At 37.0% G+C, this 20,902-nt stretch overlaps 1 protein-coding gene across 2 annotated transcripts; it reads right to left on the bottom strand.

The window, feature by feature from the left end:
* Nucleotides 1-13,580: 13,580 nt before the first annotated feature.
* On the bottom strand, nucleotides 13,581-18,411 carry LOC118492250 (serpin-ZX-like). 2 transcript variants are annotated; one of them, XM_035990152.1, is made up of 2 exons: nucleotides 17,985-18,411; nucleotides 13,581-14,386 (listed from the first exon to the last, which is right to left on the bottom strand). In XM_035990152.1, exons 1-2 carry the CDS (start codon nucleotides 18,399-18,401, stop codon nucleotides 13,586-13,588), a joined length of 1,218 nt encoding a protein of 405 aa, XP_035846045.1. In that variant the 5' UTR covers nucleotides 18,402-18,411; the 3' UTR covers nucleotides 13,581-13,585. The 2 variants fall into 2 exon arrangements, with proteins under 2 accessions (XP_035846045.1, XP_035846044.1); XM_035990151.1 differs by having other exon boundaries at nucleotides 13,581-14,393; nucleotides 17,989-18,411.
* Nucleotides 18,412-20,902: the final 2,491 nt, after the last annotated feature.

Raw genomic sequence — 20,902 nt, 5'->3', positions numbered from 1 at the left:
TGAGACGTGTCCTCAATCTAAATTAATTCAAAATGGTAAACAAGTAATTTTATCATTAATTCAAAACTTTTCACAACCACCATCCAACACATATATAACACCATTCAATAAGTATATAACACCATTCAATAAGTAAATAACACATAACATTCAATTATGGTTTCGGTTGATATTATGGTTCGGTTTTTGAAACTATTATATACGTATATAATTAGGTATATTATAGTCATGTATTAGAGGTAATCCACTAACCTCAAGATTTTATAATAATATATATAGATTTTTCCATACTTTTATCATTTCATTATTACAATAGATTACTATTATATTTACTTTAACATTAAACATATTTCTTTAATTATAACTTTTAATGATTTTCTTTTTTAATATTACTGATACTGTCTAAACAACAGCAGTACCGTACTGTATAACATCTGTATAGTTTTTTCTATTATTAGCGTCATCATGTGCTTATTATTATGTACAATTCGATAAAAGTTCTATTCGAACAAACCATATAGTTGATTTTTTTTATCATCACAAACCGAACATATACCAATCAAACAATATTGGTAACGGTACCGTATTCGTTTTTATAGTTTCCTCGACGTGGCGGTATAAAATTCATTGAATACGAAGTTATATTCGCAATAAAGTACTTTTTGGTATCGTAAGTTATATCGAGTGTCTGTACAATATCGATATCATAACGGACCGATACCGACCAAACAACATCGGTACCGATACAGGTATTCGCTTTTATTGTTTTCAATCGTTGTAAACCATGTGTTGAATGGCAACGATTGTTATGCCAAGTGGCGGTGCAAGTACTGTAATGAACCAAACCGATAATGATCAAAGGTCTGCAACGAAGCGCGCAGTAATTATACTAGTTATAAGTAAATATTGTAATGAAACAATGGAATAAAACAACACTATAACAATTTATATAACACAAAAATTAAACATTAAAAAAAAAATACAATTTACATATATTCTGCAAGCAACTTATATCCAATCTCCAAGTAATTTATACTAATTTTTTTAATTACCTTTTGTTTCAAATTAAATGCATCATCAACCGTCGGTATTGGAACTTCCAAAGGTCTTTTCTTCCTTTGTGATTGCTACGCATAAAAATATCCAACTGTTAGTAATAAAATTGTAAAACTAAGGTTCGAATAGTTGTTTTTTATATGGACTTTATCCGATCATCTCCACTAACAAGAAATTCAACCATATCTTTTGATAGAGCGCTTTGGTAGTCATCCGATATACGTTCGCACTAAATCCCGATTCCAAGGCAAGGGTTATGATTGGAATGCTAAAAATGTTATGGATCATTTTGATTAAAGTAGGGCACTTGCTAGAACCTTGAATTTATCATTTTAACACATCAAATTATTTGTATTCCTATAATTAGGCTCCTCTAAGTACATCTCAAGGTAACCTTTTGTTTTGTTTATTTTCAACTGGTCCAGTCTTAAGAAAAGCATAAAAATCATCTTCATGTCTAACATAAATGTTTTGGGGCCCGGATGATGTATAGTTGAGTTATTCTTAGATACCCTAGCCATGTAAAATGCGGTGTAGCACTTTTCACATGGAGACTTTAACTAATTAGTTATCACATCTTCAACCCGACCATATACCAAGCTCATTGGTCGGCTATAACCTCACAAGATTCCACATCTAAAATTGAGACAGTTGCCATAGGAACCCCAATTTCTACTTAATATTTTTCAAACTTTTCGAACATCAGCTCACTCATCAAGAAAACATCATCTGAGATATAACAATTAGTTATCTCATTTTTCACTTTAAAATTTTTAGCAAGAAACAAAATTGTTGTCGGATATCATGTATCCCAAAACAAATTTGTTGAACCCAAAAAATATCTCTTAAATACTTTGCAAAACTTTTTAGCCCTAGCCCACTCGTCATTGGTGATAAACCATTCAGTGTTAAGATCTCTTAGGATGTAACCTTGAAAGGCAAGTCTGTAATGCATAGCCGATTCAAGCATTCTATATGTAAAGTTCCATATGGTTTTTTACATCTATTTATAAATATCGACGAGTCCAGATAGTATACCAAGAGTTATGGCAATTTCACCAAATTTTTGAAAGATGACCTCGAACTTCCTTAAATACTTAACCCCGTCTCGAATATATACAAGAAAACAATCAAGTATTCCTAAGTTGTCTTGTACTACTAAAATTTAATAGATCAAATATCATTGATTTTTTTTTTGTTCTTTACCCATACAAACATTCATTTTTGTGAGTTCCGATACAAATTTCATTTTGATTCCGACTATATAATATTAAAAATGGAATTTACCTATATATTAAAAAGAGAAGTGAATGAACAGTAATAAATAAATAAATATTAAAAAAAGAAATGAATGAACAATAATAAAAATAGAAATGAATGAATAGTATCGGGTACCGGTACTGTTATCAAATTTACCAAACTGAGTGTATTTTCGGTATCCGTTCGGCACCGGTATTCATCGGGTTTTACCCTCAAATACCGGTGCCGTACCAGTACCGATCGTATCAAGTCGTACTGTACCAGGTATATTCGGTACCGGTATCCACTTTTGGGAATTTCGATAACGGTATTTTCGGTACCGGTTGGTACCGAGCTCATCAAATCCTGTAGCAACGTAGCAATGTAAGTAATAGTTTAGATTACTTTTCACACACACAGTAAGTAAACTGTATTTCGTTTGAATGAGGTTTTATATACACAACAACTAATTTGCTTTATTTTTTTTGTCTTTTTACGTACTGAATGAATTGTAGCATTTAAATTAACTTGGATATTTAGACTATTGATGAGCAAATCTTATCAAATCCTGTAATCAAACCGGTATCATATCGGTACCAAATTTACTATACCAAATCCTTTTCGGTACCAATTTGGTACATACCTTTTGGCGTTTTCCGAATCGTTACTTTCGGTTTGACACCGGTCTAGCACCATACCTATATTTATTGATTTTTACCTTCAAATACCATACCGTATTGTACCGAGTATTTTCGGTGCCGGTACCTAATTTCGATGATTTTCCGGATTGGTACTTTCGGTGTCGTTACCGGTACCGAGCTCATCCATATTTAACGTGTTAGCACCGTAATAACTGAACTGAAAACAACCGAATTTCCAACGTGTATGATGTGTGGGTCCTATTATTATATATTAGGTTATTTAAAATCGCTTTTTATGACGGATTGACTATCCTTTTCACGACATTTTTATTTATGTTTTGATATTCGGTATCTGCTTGCCATTACTGACACACGTTTTGCAGTCATTGGGTCCCTAACGCAACGCATGGGCAAAAATTTAACTAGTTATGTTTTAAAATGTTTTAAATACAATGTTTTGTTGTATATGGGTACGTAAACAAGGAATAAGAAGAAAACGAAGAAGAAAGATATGCAGGGTATATATATTCAACCTCTACTCAATAAAACCCTACTATGATTTGGTTTCTTTAAATATTTTTTTTTTAATTTTTTTTACTATGATTTGGTTTCTTTAAATAATTGTCTCCCAACATATTCTAATAAGTTGGTTCTATGGAACACTATACAGTTTCTTAGGGGCACAGGGGTGGTCGCGACAAGTGTAATCAGCAAAGTGTTTGCCGATAGATAACACTACCGCCACATCACTTTGCCTATCCGAAGACCCAAGTGAAGAGTTGCCGCATTGGGGAAAGGTACGTTGGAAAGCACGAATTTTTGGATAAATTTAATGTTTTGAACGGTAATATTACCATTGGTTAAAAAAAATAAATAAGTAAACACCCTATAAATATCATTCAATTCAATAAATTTCTCGCCCCATTCTAAAAAATTCACCCAATTTAAAAAGTTATCAAGTACATCATGGATAGATAAAACAAGAGCGATGGCAATAAAAAAGTATCGGGTTCGGGTACGAGAGGGTGTGGCTCACTAAGTAGGCGAGGCGGATCAAGTGTGTACCAACCCAACTTTCCACCGCAATTTTTTCCGCAAACGGGTTTTTACAACACCCAACCTCAACCCAAATATCCACCACAATTTTATTCATTACCGCAAGGTCCCATAAGGGTTGCATCGGGTGTATACGAGTCTCCTACGGAAGCCCAAAACGCTTTTGACCCCTTTGCCTAATCTAAATTTAGGCATGCACTCCTTGTGATTTTTGGGTAATAGGCAAAAAGTTTAGGCAAATTACATGGCACAATTCAATTGAATGGGGGAAAACTTTGCCTAAAGGGGTTAGGCATGCACCCCCCTCACATCATGATGACGATTAAAAAGTTAATATTTGTCAGGAGACAAACATGAAATTGAAAGGGTTCAAAAACAACATTGATGTGAACCTTATAGACCTAAGCCAACCAACTGGGGTAGCTTAGTTGGCCACCGACACTCATATTCCAACACTTGGATCGTTGGGGTCTCGAATTCGAGACGTGGCAACCTCACCTCTCTCGAACCCCAAGTGTTGGGAGGGTATTTGCCACCAGGGATCCTTGTCGGATGGTGAACTGGGAGGGGGGATCCCCTCCGTGATCAGAGGTACCGTGCACCTACCCTTTTTTTATAGACCTAAGCCTATACGCCCCAAACAAACAACCCAATTAGATGAGCCCAACAAGCTGCATAGTGAGAGAAACGTCACACGATACAAATAGAGATGAGCAAATCGGGTTTTTTTTTATACCCAGAGCCGGTTCCTAACCATACCCGGTTCTTGAATAAGTGTGAATGGAACTGATTCTTGTAGGAACCGCTTCCAGTTCCTACCCGGTTTTAAATCAAAAATACTGGAACCGATACTAACCGATTCCGGGTAGAGTTGTAACCGGTTCCTCCTTCCTCGGAGGAACCGGTTCCTTTGGGTAACTTACATAAAAAGTTGCAACACCTGTTGGAATCGATTCCAACGGCTATAATGCCGTTAGAAATCGATTTACGGCCATTTAAATCGATTTCAAGTATATATACATATCACCTTCAAACATAACTTACTCCTACTCAAAAAATACATAAATCGGTTTCAAGTTACACCTTCTAATCTATATCTTCAAAGCTTGTTATGGCGTGCAACGATGAAATAGTCATGGTTTTGGAAACCAAAAGAAACCCCCAAGTTTGAAAGCACTTTGATTTGGGCTTAATGAGCAATAGCCATGAGATGCCACGGTGCAAAGCTTGCAGCAAGTTCATGAAGGCTACGGCCAACTCGACGCTAAAAAAATACACCGATCGTCATTGTCCGATTACAAAGGCGAAGAAAAATGAAGCCGGTGAAGCATCCGGAACCGGTTCTTCGAATGTTTAGTCTTTTATGTAATGTTGTATTTGTAGGATTTAGTGTGTTTTATGTTAGATAAATGTTTAGTGTTATAATGTAATGTAACCAGTTTTAATAAAAACTTTGTGTTGTATGAAAAGCTTGGTTGAAACGGATAGGAATCGATTCCACCGTAACATCGTCCAGAATTTAATGCATCGGGTCTCAATTGGTTACGGAGGTACCGGTTCCGGGTAGGAACCAGGTACGTATCAATTTTTTTATAAAAAGTGGAACCGGGTAAAAAGCTACGATTTTTTTAATCCGGAACCGGTTCTTCAATAAGGCGGGTAGGAACTGGAACCGGTTCCAGGTCGGGTCTACCGGGTCGGGTTTGGAACCGGTTATTATGCCCATATCTAGATACAAAAGCCAGTGAATAAGGCATAACGATTATGATAAAAGTCTCATCTCCTACTCTGTAATCTCTTAGCTTCCCACCCCTTGTATGTTATTCTTTCTTGTTTGCTTCAATTAGTAATTGTAATCCATCCAATAGAAATCTAGTTTATCTTTCCTAATTAATTTGGTTACTGTTCCTTGTGTCATTAATGATTCACAACAACATTAATCAAAGGTGATGTTATAGGCGTTAGACCGTGGGGAATGGTGGGGCTTGGGTTGGGGGCATGAGTTGACACGTGGAGTTCGAGCCCTCCCACCGCCTAGTGACGTGTCCGTGGGGTATGGCGGGGAGTGGGTGCACCGCGTGGGTTGGCAGGTTATTAAATATATATATATATATATATATATATATAGAGAGAGAGAGAGAAAGTATATCGTACATTACGGGTTAACGTACTTCACGTATGACAACGTGCGTGATTTGTTATATAACATGCGTGATTAATGTTTTCAATATGCGTGATTATTATGCTTCAACATGCGTGATTTTGGATTTTTGAGTTATAACATGCGTGATTTTAAAATGAACGTGCATAATTACCTGTCGTACGTGATGTACGTTAAGCCGTAATGTACGTTAACCTTCCTATATCTATACTACTTTAATAAGCATATAGGAAGGGCAAGAATGGTCATTTGACATTGTACAACCATTTAAAGCCCATTGTACAACCATTTAAGCACAAAGTGTTGAAAATGTCTTTTTAACACGCGGCCAATAAAAGAACGGGTCATCAAAATTAGGGTTTGCTGGAACAAAACAATCGCAGCTCTCATCTCTCTCTGGCGATCTCACTCTCAGCCGCTCTCATCTCTCTCTCTCTAGCAATCTCACTCTCAGCCGCTCTCCCAGTAGATCTGCTTCATTTTCCAGAAATCAGAAAGATGAAGCTTGGTGTAGTTGCAATCGGTGGAACTCGGGTCATCAAAAATAGGGTTTGCTGGACAAAACAATCGCCGCTCCTCTCCTCATCTTCTCTCTTTCTCCCTGGCGATTCTAGGGTTTCACTAAGAAACCAGTCGCTCCAACACCAAGATCGACTTCCTCAGTGATGAATCTCTCTAGATTCGACACCAGATCGACTGGTTTGACTTCTCGGTACCTTTCTTTTTACCATATCTTTTTTTTTTGTTATTTGAATCGGATCTGTGTAATATTTCAGATCTATGGTTTGGTTGTGGGTGGAAGATGATGAAGATGACACAGATCTGCGCTGGGTTCATCAGCGATGGTGGTTGTGGGTGGAAGATGATGACAATGTCACAGATCTAGCATCTTGTTACGCGTTGTTGGTGATTCGTAAGCTTAAAGTTTTACTTAACTGTGAATGGGTCAGCAATCCCTTCATATTTTAATTATGTGGTTCCGATTGTATTAAACTGTAGATTGCAGTAGTTGTTACAAATGAAGTTACCCCCCGGAGAGACCTATTAACTTTACTTCTGTTCATGAAGATCCCCAAATCCCTGATGAAGAGGTTGGTAATTGGTTATATATTTTTTTATTATTTATTTTAATCTTAACATATGCAGCATGCGTGTAGGCATCACGGTGTGTAGAATCTGGCGTGTGTTGTTAGGTATTGAGGGAATACTTCTGACTCTCACATTGTTAATCATTTGGTAAGCCCTAATTTTATGTGTTTTATTATTTGTTTATGCACGGAACATAAATTATTGCAGGATTTTTATTGATATTGTTGTTGATTATTTCAGTTGGTGAAGACAGAGAGTGTGGCTCTTCTTTTTTGTATGGAGCCTTGCCATAATCTGATTTTCTTGAAAGACATGGAATGGGATCTGGGTTATTGGTGTCCACTTATTGATAATATATGTTTCTTGCAGTAGCTTTGTAAGGTTACTATATAAATTTCTTTATCTATTCTCTGTGTGTGTGTTTATAAAATGAAATGCGAAGTATAGAACCAGGAGGTGATTAGTATGTTTCGTGCAGGTTCCATCTGAAATAGAGCAGCTACAAGCCAGCCAGATCAGTGCTCAGGCCTCAACAAATCAACAAGGTAGAAGAACTTTGGAAGACAAATCTGATGCAACTTTGGAAGATCTTAAGAAGCCCAGTGTAGATGATGAACCAACTGTCATGGTTTTTCAAACTGGTAACTTGGAATTATATGTATGGTCATTGATTATTAATAAATTGAACAAACTTGATCTTGCTGATATGGAAAAACATGCCTACAAAAGATTTTACGTATGTGTTTGTACATATCAGTCCATACATTTGAATTGCACTCAACTAAGTGATATTATTGTTAAAACATTGTGCTTATTTTTTTTATTAATCAGTCCATACATTTGATAGTGTTTTTGCATTCCCTTTTTCCTATATAACCAGCATTTCATTTCATTATTTTGGTATCTGTTTACGAGAAGCAATTTGGAGTTAAGGAATCGGAATTGAATGCGTGTTTATCTGATCCCAGTTATGAGCTGCAGATTATACTGTTATATTAGCTTGAATTAATGCAAAGAGATTTGGAATCAACCGAGTTTGGAATTTTTAGATTTTGAGCTTTTGTATTGTTTTAATTTAATTCTTGATTTGAAATTATTTTAGTCTTTTAAGCATTGAGCTTCTGTTTAAAGTCATTTGCTTACATTTGATTAAGCCTTATTACTTATTTGTTCTCTTTTACACTACAAACGTAAGGGAATACACGTACAATAACGTTATAAAAGATCACAAAGTGTGTTTTCATTGAAACACTACTAATCGCAGTTTAAGTGTCAATATGTAAACCGTAATAGATTTTCAAAGATTCAATACCAAATATTTGATTTTACCGTTTTACCCTTTGTGTTTTTTTAATGTTTTGTAATAATATACTGACCCGTGAGTTTTCTTACGCAAAAATCCATAATTCCTGCTAATTTCTACAGAGGAGTTCGTGATTCGCAGCTGATCGGATTATCCGGTTACACAAAAGAGGTTACATTTATTCATTATTCCATTGTTTTTGGTCTTCAGTTGGAATCTTTTCATTTTGCTCACTTATTTCTACTTGTGACAGGGCCTTCCAGTTTTTGCTATCGGTCTTCAAAGGAATCAGAAGTCACCCAAAGCTTATTTTCAGTGTAGAAATCATCAAAAATTATTGTACTAAAAACTTCGATTGCCATTAAATATGATTTTTCTAATTGTACTTGATACATAGAGTTTTTGTAACATGAGACCCAACCAGCCTGCACGTTCATTTTGCTACCTCTAGCTTAGACGAGTCTTGCATCAGTAATCAGTTGCTTATTGTTTTGGGATATAATGTTTTATAAGCTTGTCTTGGGTTTAGTGGTGCATCAGGTGACGATTGACGGTTGGGCTTGCAAGGTGGTGTGATTCGTGGTGTTGAAGCTGTGGATTCGAGTCTTCGACTGATTTAGAAGGTACAAATGCACACCTGAGGACTTGGTTTAATTATAAATCGATTTTTATTATTGTTGTTGATATACAACAACCCGAGTAACAAGCCTATTAATTGATTGAATTTGATTAAGATAATTAACTCTCCTAACACACTAATTATCTGTAAAGTTTAGGAAAAGGGATATTTTTTCTTCAGAGTAAAAGCTTTGGTCCACTGAGCCAATTCAGTCAACCAAGCCAAATTTGGTCAACTTAGCCAATTCAGCCAAATTTGGTCAACTGATGTCAATTTACGAGACCGATTTGTGGGGGTTGCAAAGGAGAAGTATTCATGTGCAGTCTCCATGGCGCGTCTTTTGTGTGGATCATTATGAACCGGCAGAGCACATTTAATATGATTATATATCTAGACCATAGAGCCACAGGGATGGTTGCGATAGAGGTTGGAGCATGTTTAGTGGTCTATTGCAATCATTTTGATCACTACCGTTTGTAAGGTAACTAGACTTGTTTTTGTAAATGCATTGATGACATGAATAGCATCCTTAGATGGGCCTTTTATCTACTGGATTTTTAAGTGTTGCAGATTATGCAGTCGATTGGATTCTTGGGCCCTGTGTTTTGACCCGTTTTGGCCAGAACCTAATATTGGCAAAGCCTGTTCTGACCGGACCCAAAATGACCATTTATTAAACTACCAGACGCAAAATGACGATTGAGGACAAGTAACGCCTAACTCCTAAAATTATATTTTGTTCACTATCTTTTCTTTATGGACCGTGAGGATTGGAGTTACACACTTTCCATGTGCGAACAGTGATGTTCAAAACAAAAAAGCATTGCATAAACTATGGCAAATTATCATTAAAAATCACATTTTATAAAATAAAAAACAAATAAACAGGTTAAATAGGTCGGACCACGAACTCGCTGTGTTGACACGAACACGACCCATCTAAACGTGTCCGCTGGCTCGACCTGAACTGACCTGAATCCGTTTAAACTAAACCCAAATTATCTATACTACATTATAACACACGAGGGAGAAGCATTTTAAGATACCTAAAAATAAAGAATTCTCCAACCTTAATTTATAAATACACACCTAAATGTTGAAAAATTGTCTTTTAAACACCATTTATATTTTATCCCTCCATCTTATTACACTTAAATCCATGAGTTTAACAAAACTATAGATAATTAGTTACACTTTTCTCCATCCACAACAAACGAATAATTCTTTTACGTATTCGTGCTATATCTTATAAACTATAATATTTAAAAAATTCAAAGGTACTGGGACCACCTACTCATTTTTGTTGACGTTTTGATAGTTGCCTTGGTAGAGACTTTGCCTCTAAGTGGGAGGTATTAGGTTTAATCTAGAGCAATGAGTAAATTAAGATTTATATGGTGTAATTTTGGAGATGAGTATGTAAGCGTTACCATTAAAAAAATCAAGAAACATAGATAGACCACACATATACTACGAATATGAAAAATAACAGATGGTGATATACAATATATCATGATAGGATTAAACAAATAGAAAACACAAACCGACCCAACTATGCATACCACAATGAAATGGACTAATCGATCACTTCGCTTATAACATATATCCACCACAATGATGGTACAATAAATATAGTATGAATAAAAAAATTACGAGAAACAAGTACCGCACTGCATATTGTCACCCCGCCACATCGCGCGGGTAAACGACTAGTCTATATATATATATATATAGGGTAGGGTTCTAGAGTGAACACCCTCCTAAGAGTGAACTGTGTGAACTTAAATGGACCGTTGATCTTCATCATCTTAAGATTTTAATATAATGGCAAGATCGTAATTATTGGTTTAATTTTATATATTTAATTAAATATAGAAAGGTATCATTATACATTTAAAATTAACAAATATGGAAGGTTGTAAGCGAATAGCTTAATTATCTATCATTATCTCCTCCATTTATTATGGGTTTTTGTTTTATTTTGAAATAATAGAACTCAAATTTAATTTCTATTTGTATGTTTTTTTTTTCAGACTTTTATACACCTCAGTTTACTTAATATAGCTTATTAATAATAAATTTTATACAATAGATACAGAATACACAGGTGCACAGTTATGATAACCAATATGATACACATATTCTGCAACTCAGTACACATGAGTACTAGTGTATAAATATTCAAGTACACATGTGTACAAACATAGTAAACAGGTAAGTATACAAGTGTTCATGTAATATACAGTATATAAACACATATTAATAAACTAATTAAACTTCTGTAGGGATTTATGTAATATACAATACACATGATTGCCGGAATAAAACTACAATAACCAAATCAACTACCTGCGAGGATATAGTTGCGATCGATCTTTAGACGAAAAATTGACGTGATGTACAATGAAATTGGAACTTGATTTCCTGGGTTTAAGGAACTGATGTACGATGAAAAAAATGAGGGAAAAAATTATACAAATTCATATAATTAAGGGGAATTGTCCTGTAATAATCCCATCTAGACCTTATTGGCCATTAATAATCCCACCTCAGAATATTCCCCCCACCAGTCCTACCTTTCACCTATTTTTCCTACAATGGTCCCCCGTTAAAAAAACTTAACGGAGTTAAGCTTTTTTCCAAATTACAAACAGATTTTTTAGGGCTTTTGATCAGAACAATGATACGAGTCCACTGATGTAAAACTTACTTCGAAATGGTGCTCCAAGTGACTTGATTTTGGTTAATTGGAAATTTAAACACCCGAATTGAAGCGTCGTTTTCATCGTTTGGAGCACCATTTTGAGGCAAGTTTTACATCAATGGACTCGTATCGTCGTTCTAATCAAAAGCCCTAAAAAATCTGTTTGTAATTTGGAAAAAAGCTTAACTCCGTTAAGTTTTTTTAACGGGGGACCGTTGTAGGAAAAATAGGTGAAAGGTGGGACTGGTGGAGGGAATATTCTGAGGTGGGATTATTAACGGCCAATAAGGTCTAGGTGAGATTATTACAGGCCAATTTCCCTAAAAGAAATAAGGAAAAAAAATTAAAACTTTGATTGATACCTGCAATATCCCACAAATCAAATCGTCTTTTGAAGGAACTTGAATTGTTGAAGAAGAAGGAAACATTGGAACAAAAAAGGGAGGTCAGTTCTTCTCGATTTAGAGAGAGAAGGTTTTAATTTTGTTTATGAATCATTAATTTGAATTCCTAAAATGCAGGAATTAGGTAGAATATTATGGTAACTGATTAGGATAAATCTTAATTATAATTGGTTTAAAATTAAATAAGAATTAAATCAAATTAGTTATTGACAATCCTATCCTTTTAAAATCAAGGGCCAAGATGAGTTTACACAGTTCACAAATGAGGAAGGTGTTCACTCTTGATCCTAACCCTATATATATATATACACACATAGAGAGAGAGAGAGAGAGAGAGAGAGAGAGAGAGAGAGAGAGAAAGAGAGAGAGAGAGAGAGAGAGAGAGAAAGTATAATGTACTTCACGGCTTAACGTACATAACGTACGCGACCAAATTACGCACGTTCATTTGAAATCACGCACGTTATAAACTTAAAAAACCTAATTACGCATGCAGGAACTTTGTATATAATCACACAGACTTGTATATAATCACGCACGTTAAATTGATAATCACGCACGTTAAATTGAGCATCATGCGTGATAAGTGCTACATGCGTGATTAATTATCCATGCGTGATAAGTTGATCTGTCAGTATTGTCGCGTACGTGAAGTACGATTACTCGTAATGTATGTTAACCGCTCTCTCTCTCTCTATATATATATATAAAATTTAAAACCCAAGGTGAATAGGAGGCCGCCACATCAAACCCAGGCCCGCCCCACGCCCGGCTTCAAATCCAAGCCCCAAGGGCCACGCCCCAAACCGAAGCCCCAAGGGGTGGTGGCTTGGGCGTTTTCCCCCAACCCAAGCCCCACACCCCACAGTCTAAACAGAGGTTTCTCATCAGCTGGAACTGATGAGAAAATTTGGAGTAAAGTAGAATGGGATGAAGACGAACCTGTTACATGCGTTTGCAATAGTATTATGATCTTCATGGAGAACATTAGGCTTACATCAACTTGAGTCACTTCCAAGTTCCATGCACATTTGTATATCATTTACATCTCAAATTGGCATTTTAGTTCCAACTCAGTAATATATATCTTCTTAAAAGGGTTAGTTATAGTACTATTTTATTGTTTTATTGTAGTAAAACGGAAGAGTGAACATCACAAAACATAGCAAATCAATAGCTTGAACAGAAGTAAATTGCGCGCCAAGGTGTAAAAAAGTATTAGTCCAAAATTCAATTGGTGCAAAAGGTCCAACATGTTCTGAATTAGCAAACACAAAAAGAGATTTTAACGGTGCATAAACAAAGCAAGGACATTAGATACTTAAACTAGGGTCAATCACCTGTCCCATAAACAATACAACCCCGGTTACATCTTCTCTAATCACAAACAAAAACGGGTGATCCGCCACAAAATCAACAACTTTAGGTACCGTTGCTGCACATCCAAATGCCATCTCTCCGAAACTGACCGCTGCAGCTTCTGTACCTTCTTCATTCACCTCCACAACGGATGTTTGGTGGATTTCCGGTACATAAAGGCCTGTACCAACAGGTGAGTCAACCATTTCGGTGACATGATGTCCAACACCAAAAGGCAATACAAGCCCTAATTCCTTCAACATACCAGAAGCTTTAAATCCGAATTCAATCTTAAATTTTGGTATAAAAAACTCCCCCACCTTTTCTTTTACGCGTGGAGTGTGACGCTCAAAAAAGTCGGATGTGGAACTCATCTTCTTTACCAAAGACGGAAGCCCGTCTTTTGCATCACTGAGGTAACAGTACATTGTGAAGTTACGCTTATCTTGGCCTTGCGCATAGGGAAGACCCAGTACTTTGAAACCATCATATTCACGCACGAATTGATTTTTGGAGCTGGTCATAAAAGGAACTTTAACTTTGTTTCCATTGAGGAGATGAAAGTCACGTTCTTTAGTCAAAGATGTGTTAAACTGCTGACTCCATGTTCCCTTGAAGTAGATAGCATTTGCAAGGATGATCATTGTCCCATTTTTAACTCCATTTTTACCTTCTTTAGCAGTAATGACTTCCTTGATAAGCCCATTTGTTTCCTTTTTGGCCCATGAATTCACTTCACGTGCTACCTCTACAGCCTTAGTTAACAAAAAACATAATATATTAACTACATATAAATGAGATCCGTTTTGAGAAATCCAAACCATTAAAAGCCTAAGTTTGTGAACAAAACAACCAATTTGTATCAAACCAATTGCAAAAGTCATCCACAGATTATTTAATGAGCAATCTGAAAAGAAAAGTCAGACTAATTTTACGTTCCTAAGGCTACACGGTATGGGGTCCGTCCCCCATCCGTCTTGGACCGGCGACGGTATGCACACCGTGCCGCCCCCCACGTCGCGGCTTCTCCGTCGCTTTGTCGCCGTTCGAGACGGTCCAAAAAGTGGGCCCAGCATTTATGAATGTGACCGTTAATAAAAAAAAAACAAAAATTCCAATTTTTGAATAAAAACAAACGGTCATAATTTAAAAATATATATATTTACCTTCCATTTTCACTTTCAATCACAAAATTAACCCCAAAATTTCATCTCTCTCTCACATAATTTTTATAAATCTTCTTCCACTATTTTATAAACTTTTTTCCACTATAAACCTTTTTACACTCTTTCATGGATCCCTTCAACAACCCGGACAACCCGAACAATCCGAACAACCCGAATAATCCCAACAATCCAACCCAACCTAATGTTTTCTCGGTTCTGGGATATTATCCGACGCTAGAACCGAACCAATTCTCGCAATATTCATCGAATGCGTTTGCTTCATTCCAACACTCACCAAACCAATTCGCTCAAATCTCCCAAAATCAAGCCCTTCAAAAAATGATGATGCGGAGTGCTTGGAACTTCCCACCCGTTCAACCTCAACCGATCCCCACACCACCCGTTCAACCTCAACTGATCCCGACCCAATCCGAACCCGAAGATGATGTGGAGATTGTTCCCGAAACCCAACCGCCTAAAGGGAAAGGAAAACGAAACAAAGGCAAGCAAGTGGTGGGTGATCAACCGTCAAAACCGAAGGCGACTAATTGGACATTTTTTTTAAAGTTTACATTTTTTAAAGTTTAAATTTTTTAAAGTTTAAATTTTTTGTATAGTGTTATATTTGTTATATAATGATCAACCGACAAAAGGTTCGTATTTTTTTTTTAAAGTTTAAATTTTTTAAAGTTTAAATTTGTTTTTCTTAGTCAAGCCTAAACAGTTTTTTTTTTTAAGTTTTATTTTTTTTTGTTAACAGTTGGTTTTTTAGTTTATTAGTTTTAAAGTTTTAATTTTTTTGTTAACAGTAGGTTTTTTAGTTTATTAGTTTTAAAGTTTAATTTTTTTGTTTATTATTATGTTAACACTTTATATATTTTGTTTGTTTTTTATAGGTAATAACGAATCGGGTGAGGGGTTTTGGTCCAAGGTATTGGCCAAGTTTCTCGTCTTTATGGACCAAGGCCTGTATCGAGATGTCGACTCGGTCTCCTCAAAGTGGCGGAAAATGAACTCGTCTATGAATAGGTTTTGCGAGGAATATAATAAATTATTTACAAGTGACCGTCGTAGCGGGTGGAACGACGAGGATGTGTTCAAAAAAGCGTTGGACAAGTATAAGGAAAAGAATGGTAATACCAACTCACGTTCGCGCGTGGATGGTTGTAAAAGACGAACCAAAATGGAGGCCTATTTCTAACGAGGTGGCGATGGCGAAACGCCAAAAAACATCGGAAACGGGTAGTTTTAGCGCCGGTGGATCGGACGCGAGGTGTCACATAAACTTAAATGATGACGCCGACTTTGACGAAGAGGAGTACAATGTACATGAACCGAAGCGTCCACCGGGCCGAGACAAATCAAAGAAGGAGCGGGCCAAGGGGAAAGAAAAGGAAAAGGTGGACCCGAACATGGTTGAGTTTATGGAACACTTAAAAATGTACAACGACATCTCGGCCCAAAAGACGAAGGCGAAGGAGCGGGCCGTCGAAGAAAAAAGTCGTGTATCGGAAGAAAAGTTACGCGAGAAGGTCCGATTGGCGAATGAGAAAATCCGAATTTCCGATGAAAAAATTTGGCTCAAGGAATGGGAAATAATATCGATGAATGTCGAGGACGAACCCGAGCCGAAACGTTCGATGTTGAAAAAATTACAACACGACATCATGAAAAAACATCAAATTATTTAACTCTATGTTTATTTTTATTAAGTCTTTGTTTTTTTTTAGTTTATGTTTTTTTTTTTATGTTTATGTAACGTGGGTTTAATATTAATGAAAATATTTTGTTAGTATAAAAAAACATAAAAAGTGGTGGAGGACTATGACTATGACCATCTTACCATGCCATCTAGTTTTGGAGGATGGACCATCTTTGGGAGAAATATAACGTGGCGCCTACGTGGCGGATCATCCTCCAAGGATGATACATCACCGTACCTTGTAGTCTAGAAAAAACTGAAAAGAGATCTGCTATATGTATATAGTATGTAGTTAACATCCTGATTAGGGCTGTTCAAAAAGCTCGCGACTCGTAGCTCGCTCGAAGCTCGCTCGGATTTAGCTCGGAAAAAGCTCGCTCGATTTGGCTCGGTTTAAAAGTGAGCCGAGCTGGCTCGGCTCGGTAGAAAGTGAGCCTAGCTCGGCTTGGCTCGTAACGAGCCGAGCTGGCTTGGTTCGGCTCGCTTTGTAGCTCGGCTCGGTTTAGCTCGAATTATTTTTACTTATAATAAGTTTTAATTTTATATACATTATAATATATTACAAAAAAACTAATTATTATTTACATGTATATAGGTTTGTAATTTGATATTTATGACATATTTGAAGATTGATTACCATACTAATGAACTAATATTGTATTTTATTGAAATTAAAACTTACTTTGCGTTGTTAAACTTGATTTTGGTTTGAATTGTATTAGGTTGAACTTATTTTGAATATATATTCTTTTAAATTATTGAATAATTTTTTAGGCTATTAAATTTTAAGAGGTATATATTAGTTTTTTTTTTTATAAAATCGAGCCAAACCAAGCCGAGCCGAGCTAGCTCGGTTTAAAACCAAGCCGAGCTCGAGCTTAGATTTTCAGCTCGGTTTCAAATCCGAGCCAAGCCGAGCCAGCTCGGTTTATAATCAAGCCGAGCCCGAACTTGGTCTGGCTCGGCTCGGCTCGGCTCATGAACAGCCCTAATCCTGATATATCACCAATATACAAGTGATATGTCAGTTACCTACCGGTCCCCTAGTGAGATTTCATGCAAAATATCGGTACGCGATATTGACGAATATTTAACTACATTCGAATTTTAAAGTATCCTGATATCATGCAATTCTTAACTTTCAAACCGCTCCGCTGTTATATAAATCTTCAAACAACAGTGGTTTAAAAAGTAGGATATGACGCAAACTCTAAACCTCTAAACCACCGTTGAGTCCAACATCAAACAACATATCAGACCCATGCACAGGGGCGGAACCAGAGGGGGGTTAAGAGGGTCCGTTGACCCTCCGATCACCGGAACTTTTTGAATTTTTATTTATAAATTTTGAGTTTTTGAAAAACAAACTTAGAGATCGACCCCCTAATTTGAACTGGTATAGAATATAAGCTTATGCTGAACCCCTAACTAAATCGTTCTGGTTCCGCCACTGCCCATGCAAAAACTAAAATATTAGAAGCTGACCTCCTTGAAATCGGCTTGCTCGCAAACCCCTTTATAAACGGTGTCAACAACCTGTTTGAAAGAAGGTTTGAGAGTAAGGGTTTTGTGAACCCAAACCGCGTTTGCAAAAGACAATTTAGGTCCGCCAGTGGGGCTACCGTCGGCTAAGATGGATGACACAAGCTGCGAATAGAGAGATTTGAGGTTATCCGTCGTATCCGCTTTAAGGAAAGTGAGGAGTTGGTCGAGTGTTTGATCTTTGGAACCGGCGGCTAGTAAGCTCAGGAGGGTCTGGATGGAAAGGGGCGAGAAGACAACGTTGGAATCGTGTTTGTTGGAGAGAAGGTGGGTTGCGAGTGTGGTTGAGACGTGGGATTGGTTGCTGATCGATTGGACCAGACGATGTTGTTTAAAAGCGTAACAACGTTGTTGGAGCATAATAGGTTTAAGGTTGTTGAAGATGGATGGACGGAAAAAAGGAGGCATTGTTAGATTTTGATTCTATACGCAAGCAGTAGGAGATCTGCTATGTATATATCGTATATCACGAATTGGAGGAGGAGGATTAACAAGCCCTACTCATTCAAATTTTAAATTCAAATTTTAAATTTTTTTTAGAGTTAAATGCATGGTTGGTTCTTGTGGTTTATGAAAATTGCAGATTTGGTCCCAGTGGTTCACTAATTACATGCGTGGTTCCAGTGGTTGCAATTTTTGCACTCGGGTGGTCCTTATCACTAACCTCTGTTAAGTTATCCAGTTAAGTGTGTGTGAAATGTCTGTTTTACCCCTAAATCAAACAGAAAACAATTTAAAAACTTAAAATAAAGGGCCTACCCCATCATCTTCTTCTTCCCTCTCTAAAAAAAAACCCTACCACCCAATCTAACACTCATAACAACCAACAACTACCACCCTCTGTAACACCCCGTGTTCTCGAATGTCAAAGTCAAAGTCAAAGTTTGACTTTTGACTGTAATTAGTTTATTTTAAATTTGTATTATGTGGAGTAAGTGTTGTCTAATCAAAATGAATCGAATATCTAATCGAATGCGAATCATTAATCGACCTTGAATAGCAGGAAGTATCAATGCGATAAAGTTAATTAATCGATAATCAAGCTAATCAAATCAATCATCGAACTCGAACCTCGAATTATGCGAACTTTGGTATTGTTATACGTGTGTGTGTGCCTTATGTGTTACTTGTGCGTGTTTACTTTAAGTTGTTACTTGTGGTGATCAATCAAATCGAATCAAAACTCGAAAAGGCAATCGAACTCAATCGAAAGCGAAACTGAAATGTGAATCTATGGATGCTTATGTTAGATATAGTGTTTGGGACTGAAAGTAATTTGATTAGGAAACTCTATCGTATTCGTATCATGGTCTATCGAAATCGAAATATCACAAATCGTCGCAAAACACTCGAAAAGGATCGCTGACCGAACAGGAAGTCCTGATCGAACAGGCCAGCCGATCGAACATGCTGTTCGATCGAGCAGGCCATTCGACCAGAGATCCTGGCCGATCGGTTGACACTTTCCTCTTGTGGAGCCTATAAATTGGGCTGTCATTGTCATCTTTACCACTTTTGGAAAGCTCTGACCGACCAGCTCTTATTCCTCACCTTTTCTCAGATCTCTCAATTCCGGTAAGTTTTCACTCTAAATCTTGTACGTTTTTTATCATTACACAATTCTACACCTTTCTATCTTTCAAATCTTGATTTCCAACCGTGAAATCACCAAGATTTAAGTGTTCTTGGGTGATGTCATCATAGTGTTCTTGAAGAACATAATGTTTTGGCCTCATTCAACCATGAATAGCTTAGATCTAATCGATTTCCATATAAACAAAGTAAGATCTGTTATAGATCTTAACATTTTCATGGTAAAAAGGATTGGAAGAAGGGTTTTCAACTTTTTTTCAACTCTTTTACACTCAATGCCTTAAAACCGGTAGAAACGGAGCTTGAACCAACTAACTAATCATTCTAACAGTCATAAGGTTCAAGATTCGGATTCTATCTACGAGGTTCACCGACTCCGGGTTAAACGTTAAACTACCGTTCCGAACAGTTCACTGGCCGGACTTGGGTGATTCATGTCCGAACGAACATGAATCACCCAAGTCTATCTACAAGTAAGGACCCACGTTCTATGGTTCAAACTCGTTGTCAAAATACCTCGAAATCATATCAAAATAATCAAAATAGTCAAGTGTTAGACGAAAGGCCGACGAGGTCAGAATTGCTGGCCAAACGGCTAGGTTGTTCGAACGAACAGTCCAGCCGATCGGACATGCCAGCCGATCGACCGGGCCAGCCGATCGGCTAGCACATGTTTCCACTCATTTCAAGTTTATGAAGTATGGTATTAACGAAGTGATGTTCGATCAAATATGCTACTCGATTGGTAAACATTACTCTTCGGATCATGAGATACTATGCTTCAACACTGAATCTCTTTTCCAACTCGTTTGACGCATTTAACGTGCCACCCGATCGAACGTGCCGTCCGATCAGGTGACACCCTGCTAAGAACATGATACTAAAGTACCTAACCGATCGGTTGGACTAACCGATCGAACGGCCTGTTCGATCGACCGACCTGAAAGGTAAGAATACTTCAATGTTCTTAGATAATGCTGCAAAAAAACTTCAAAGGTTCAAACCATCATACACCAACACATTCTTCTCAAAGGAAGAAACAATCCACTTGAACTGTCCAATTGATCGAGCCTTCCGGCCGATCGAGCAGACTACCCGCAACGGTTAGACCAACCGAACGGATTAGGTTGTTCGATCGAACCTACTGTTCGATCGACCAGACCGTTCGGCCCATTTACACTTGTTAGCATTTACGCGTTACTCATCGTTATATTATCGAACTATTCAGGCTAACCCTACTCTCAGCGCTCCCTTCAATCCATAATCAA

Source organism: Helianthus annuus, chromosome 5 (assembly GCF_002127325.2).
Source record: "Helianthus annuus cultivar XRQ/B chromosome 5, HanXRQr2.0-SUNRISE, whole genome shotgun sequence".
Taxonomy (NCBI): Eukaryota; Viridiplantae; Streptophyta; class Magnoliopsida; order Asterales; family Asteraceae; genus Helianthus; species Helianthus annuus.
This window is presented reverse-complemented; position numbering and strand designations above follow the sequence as displayed.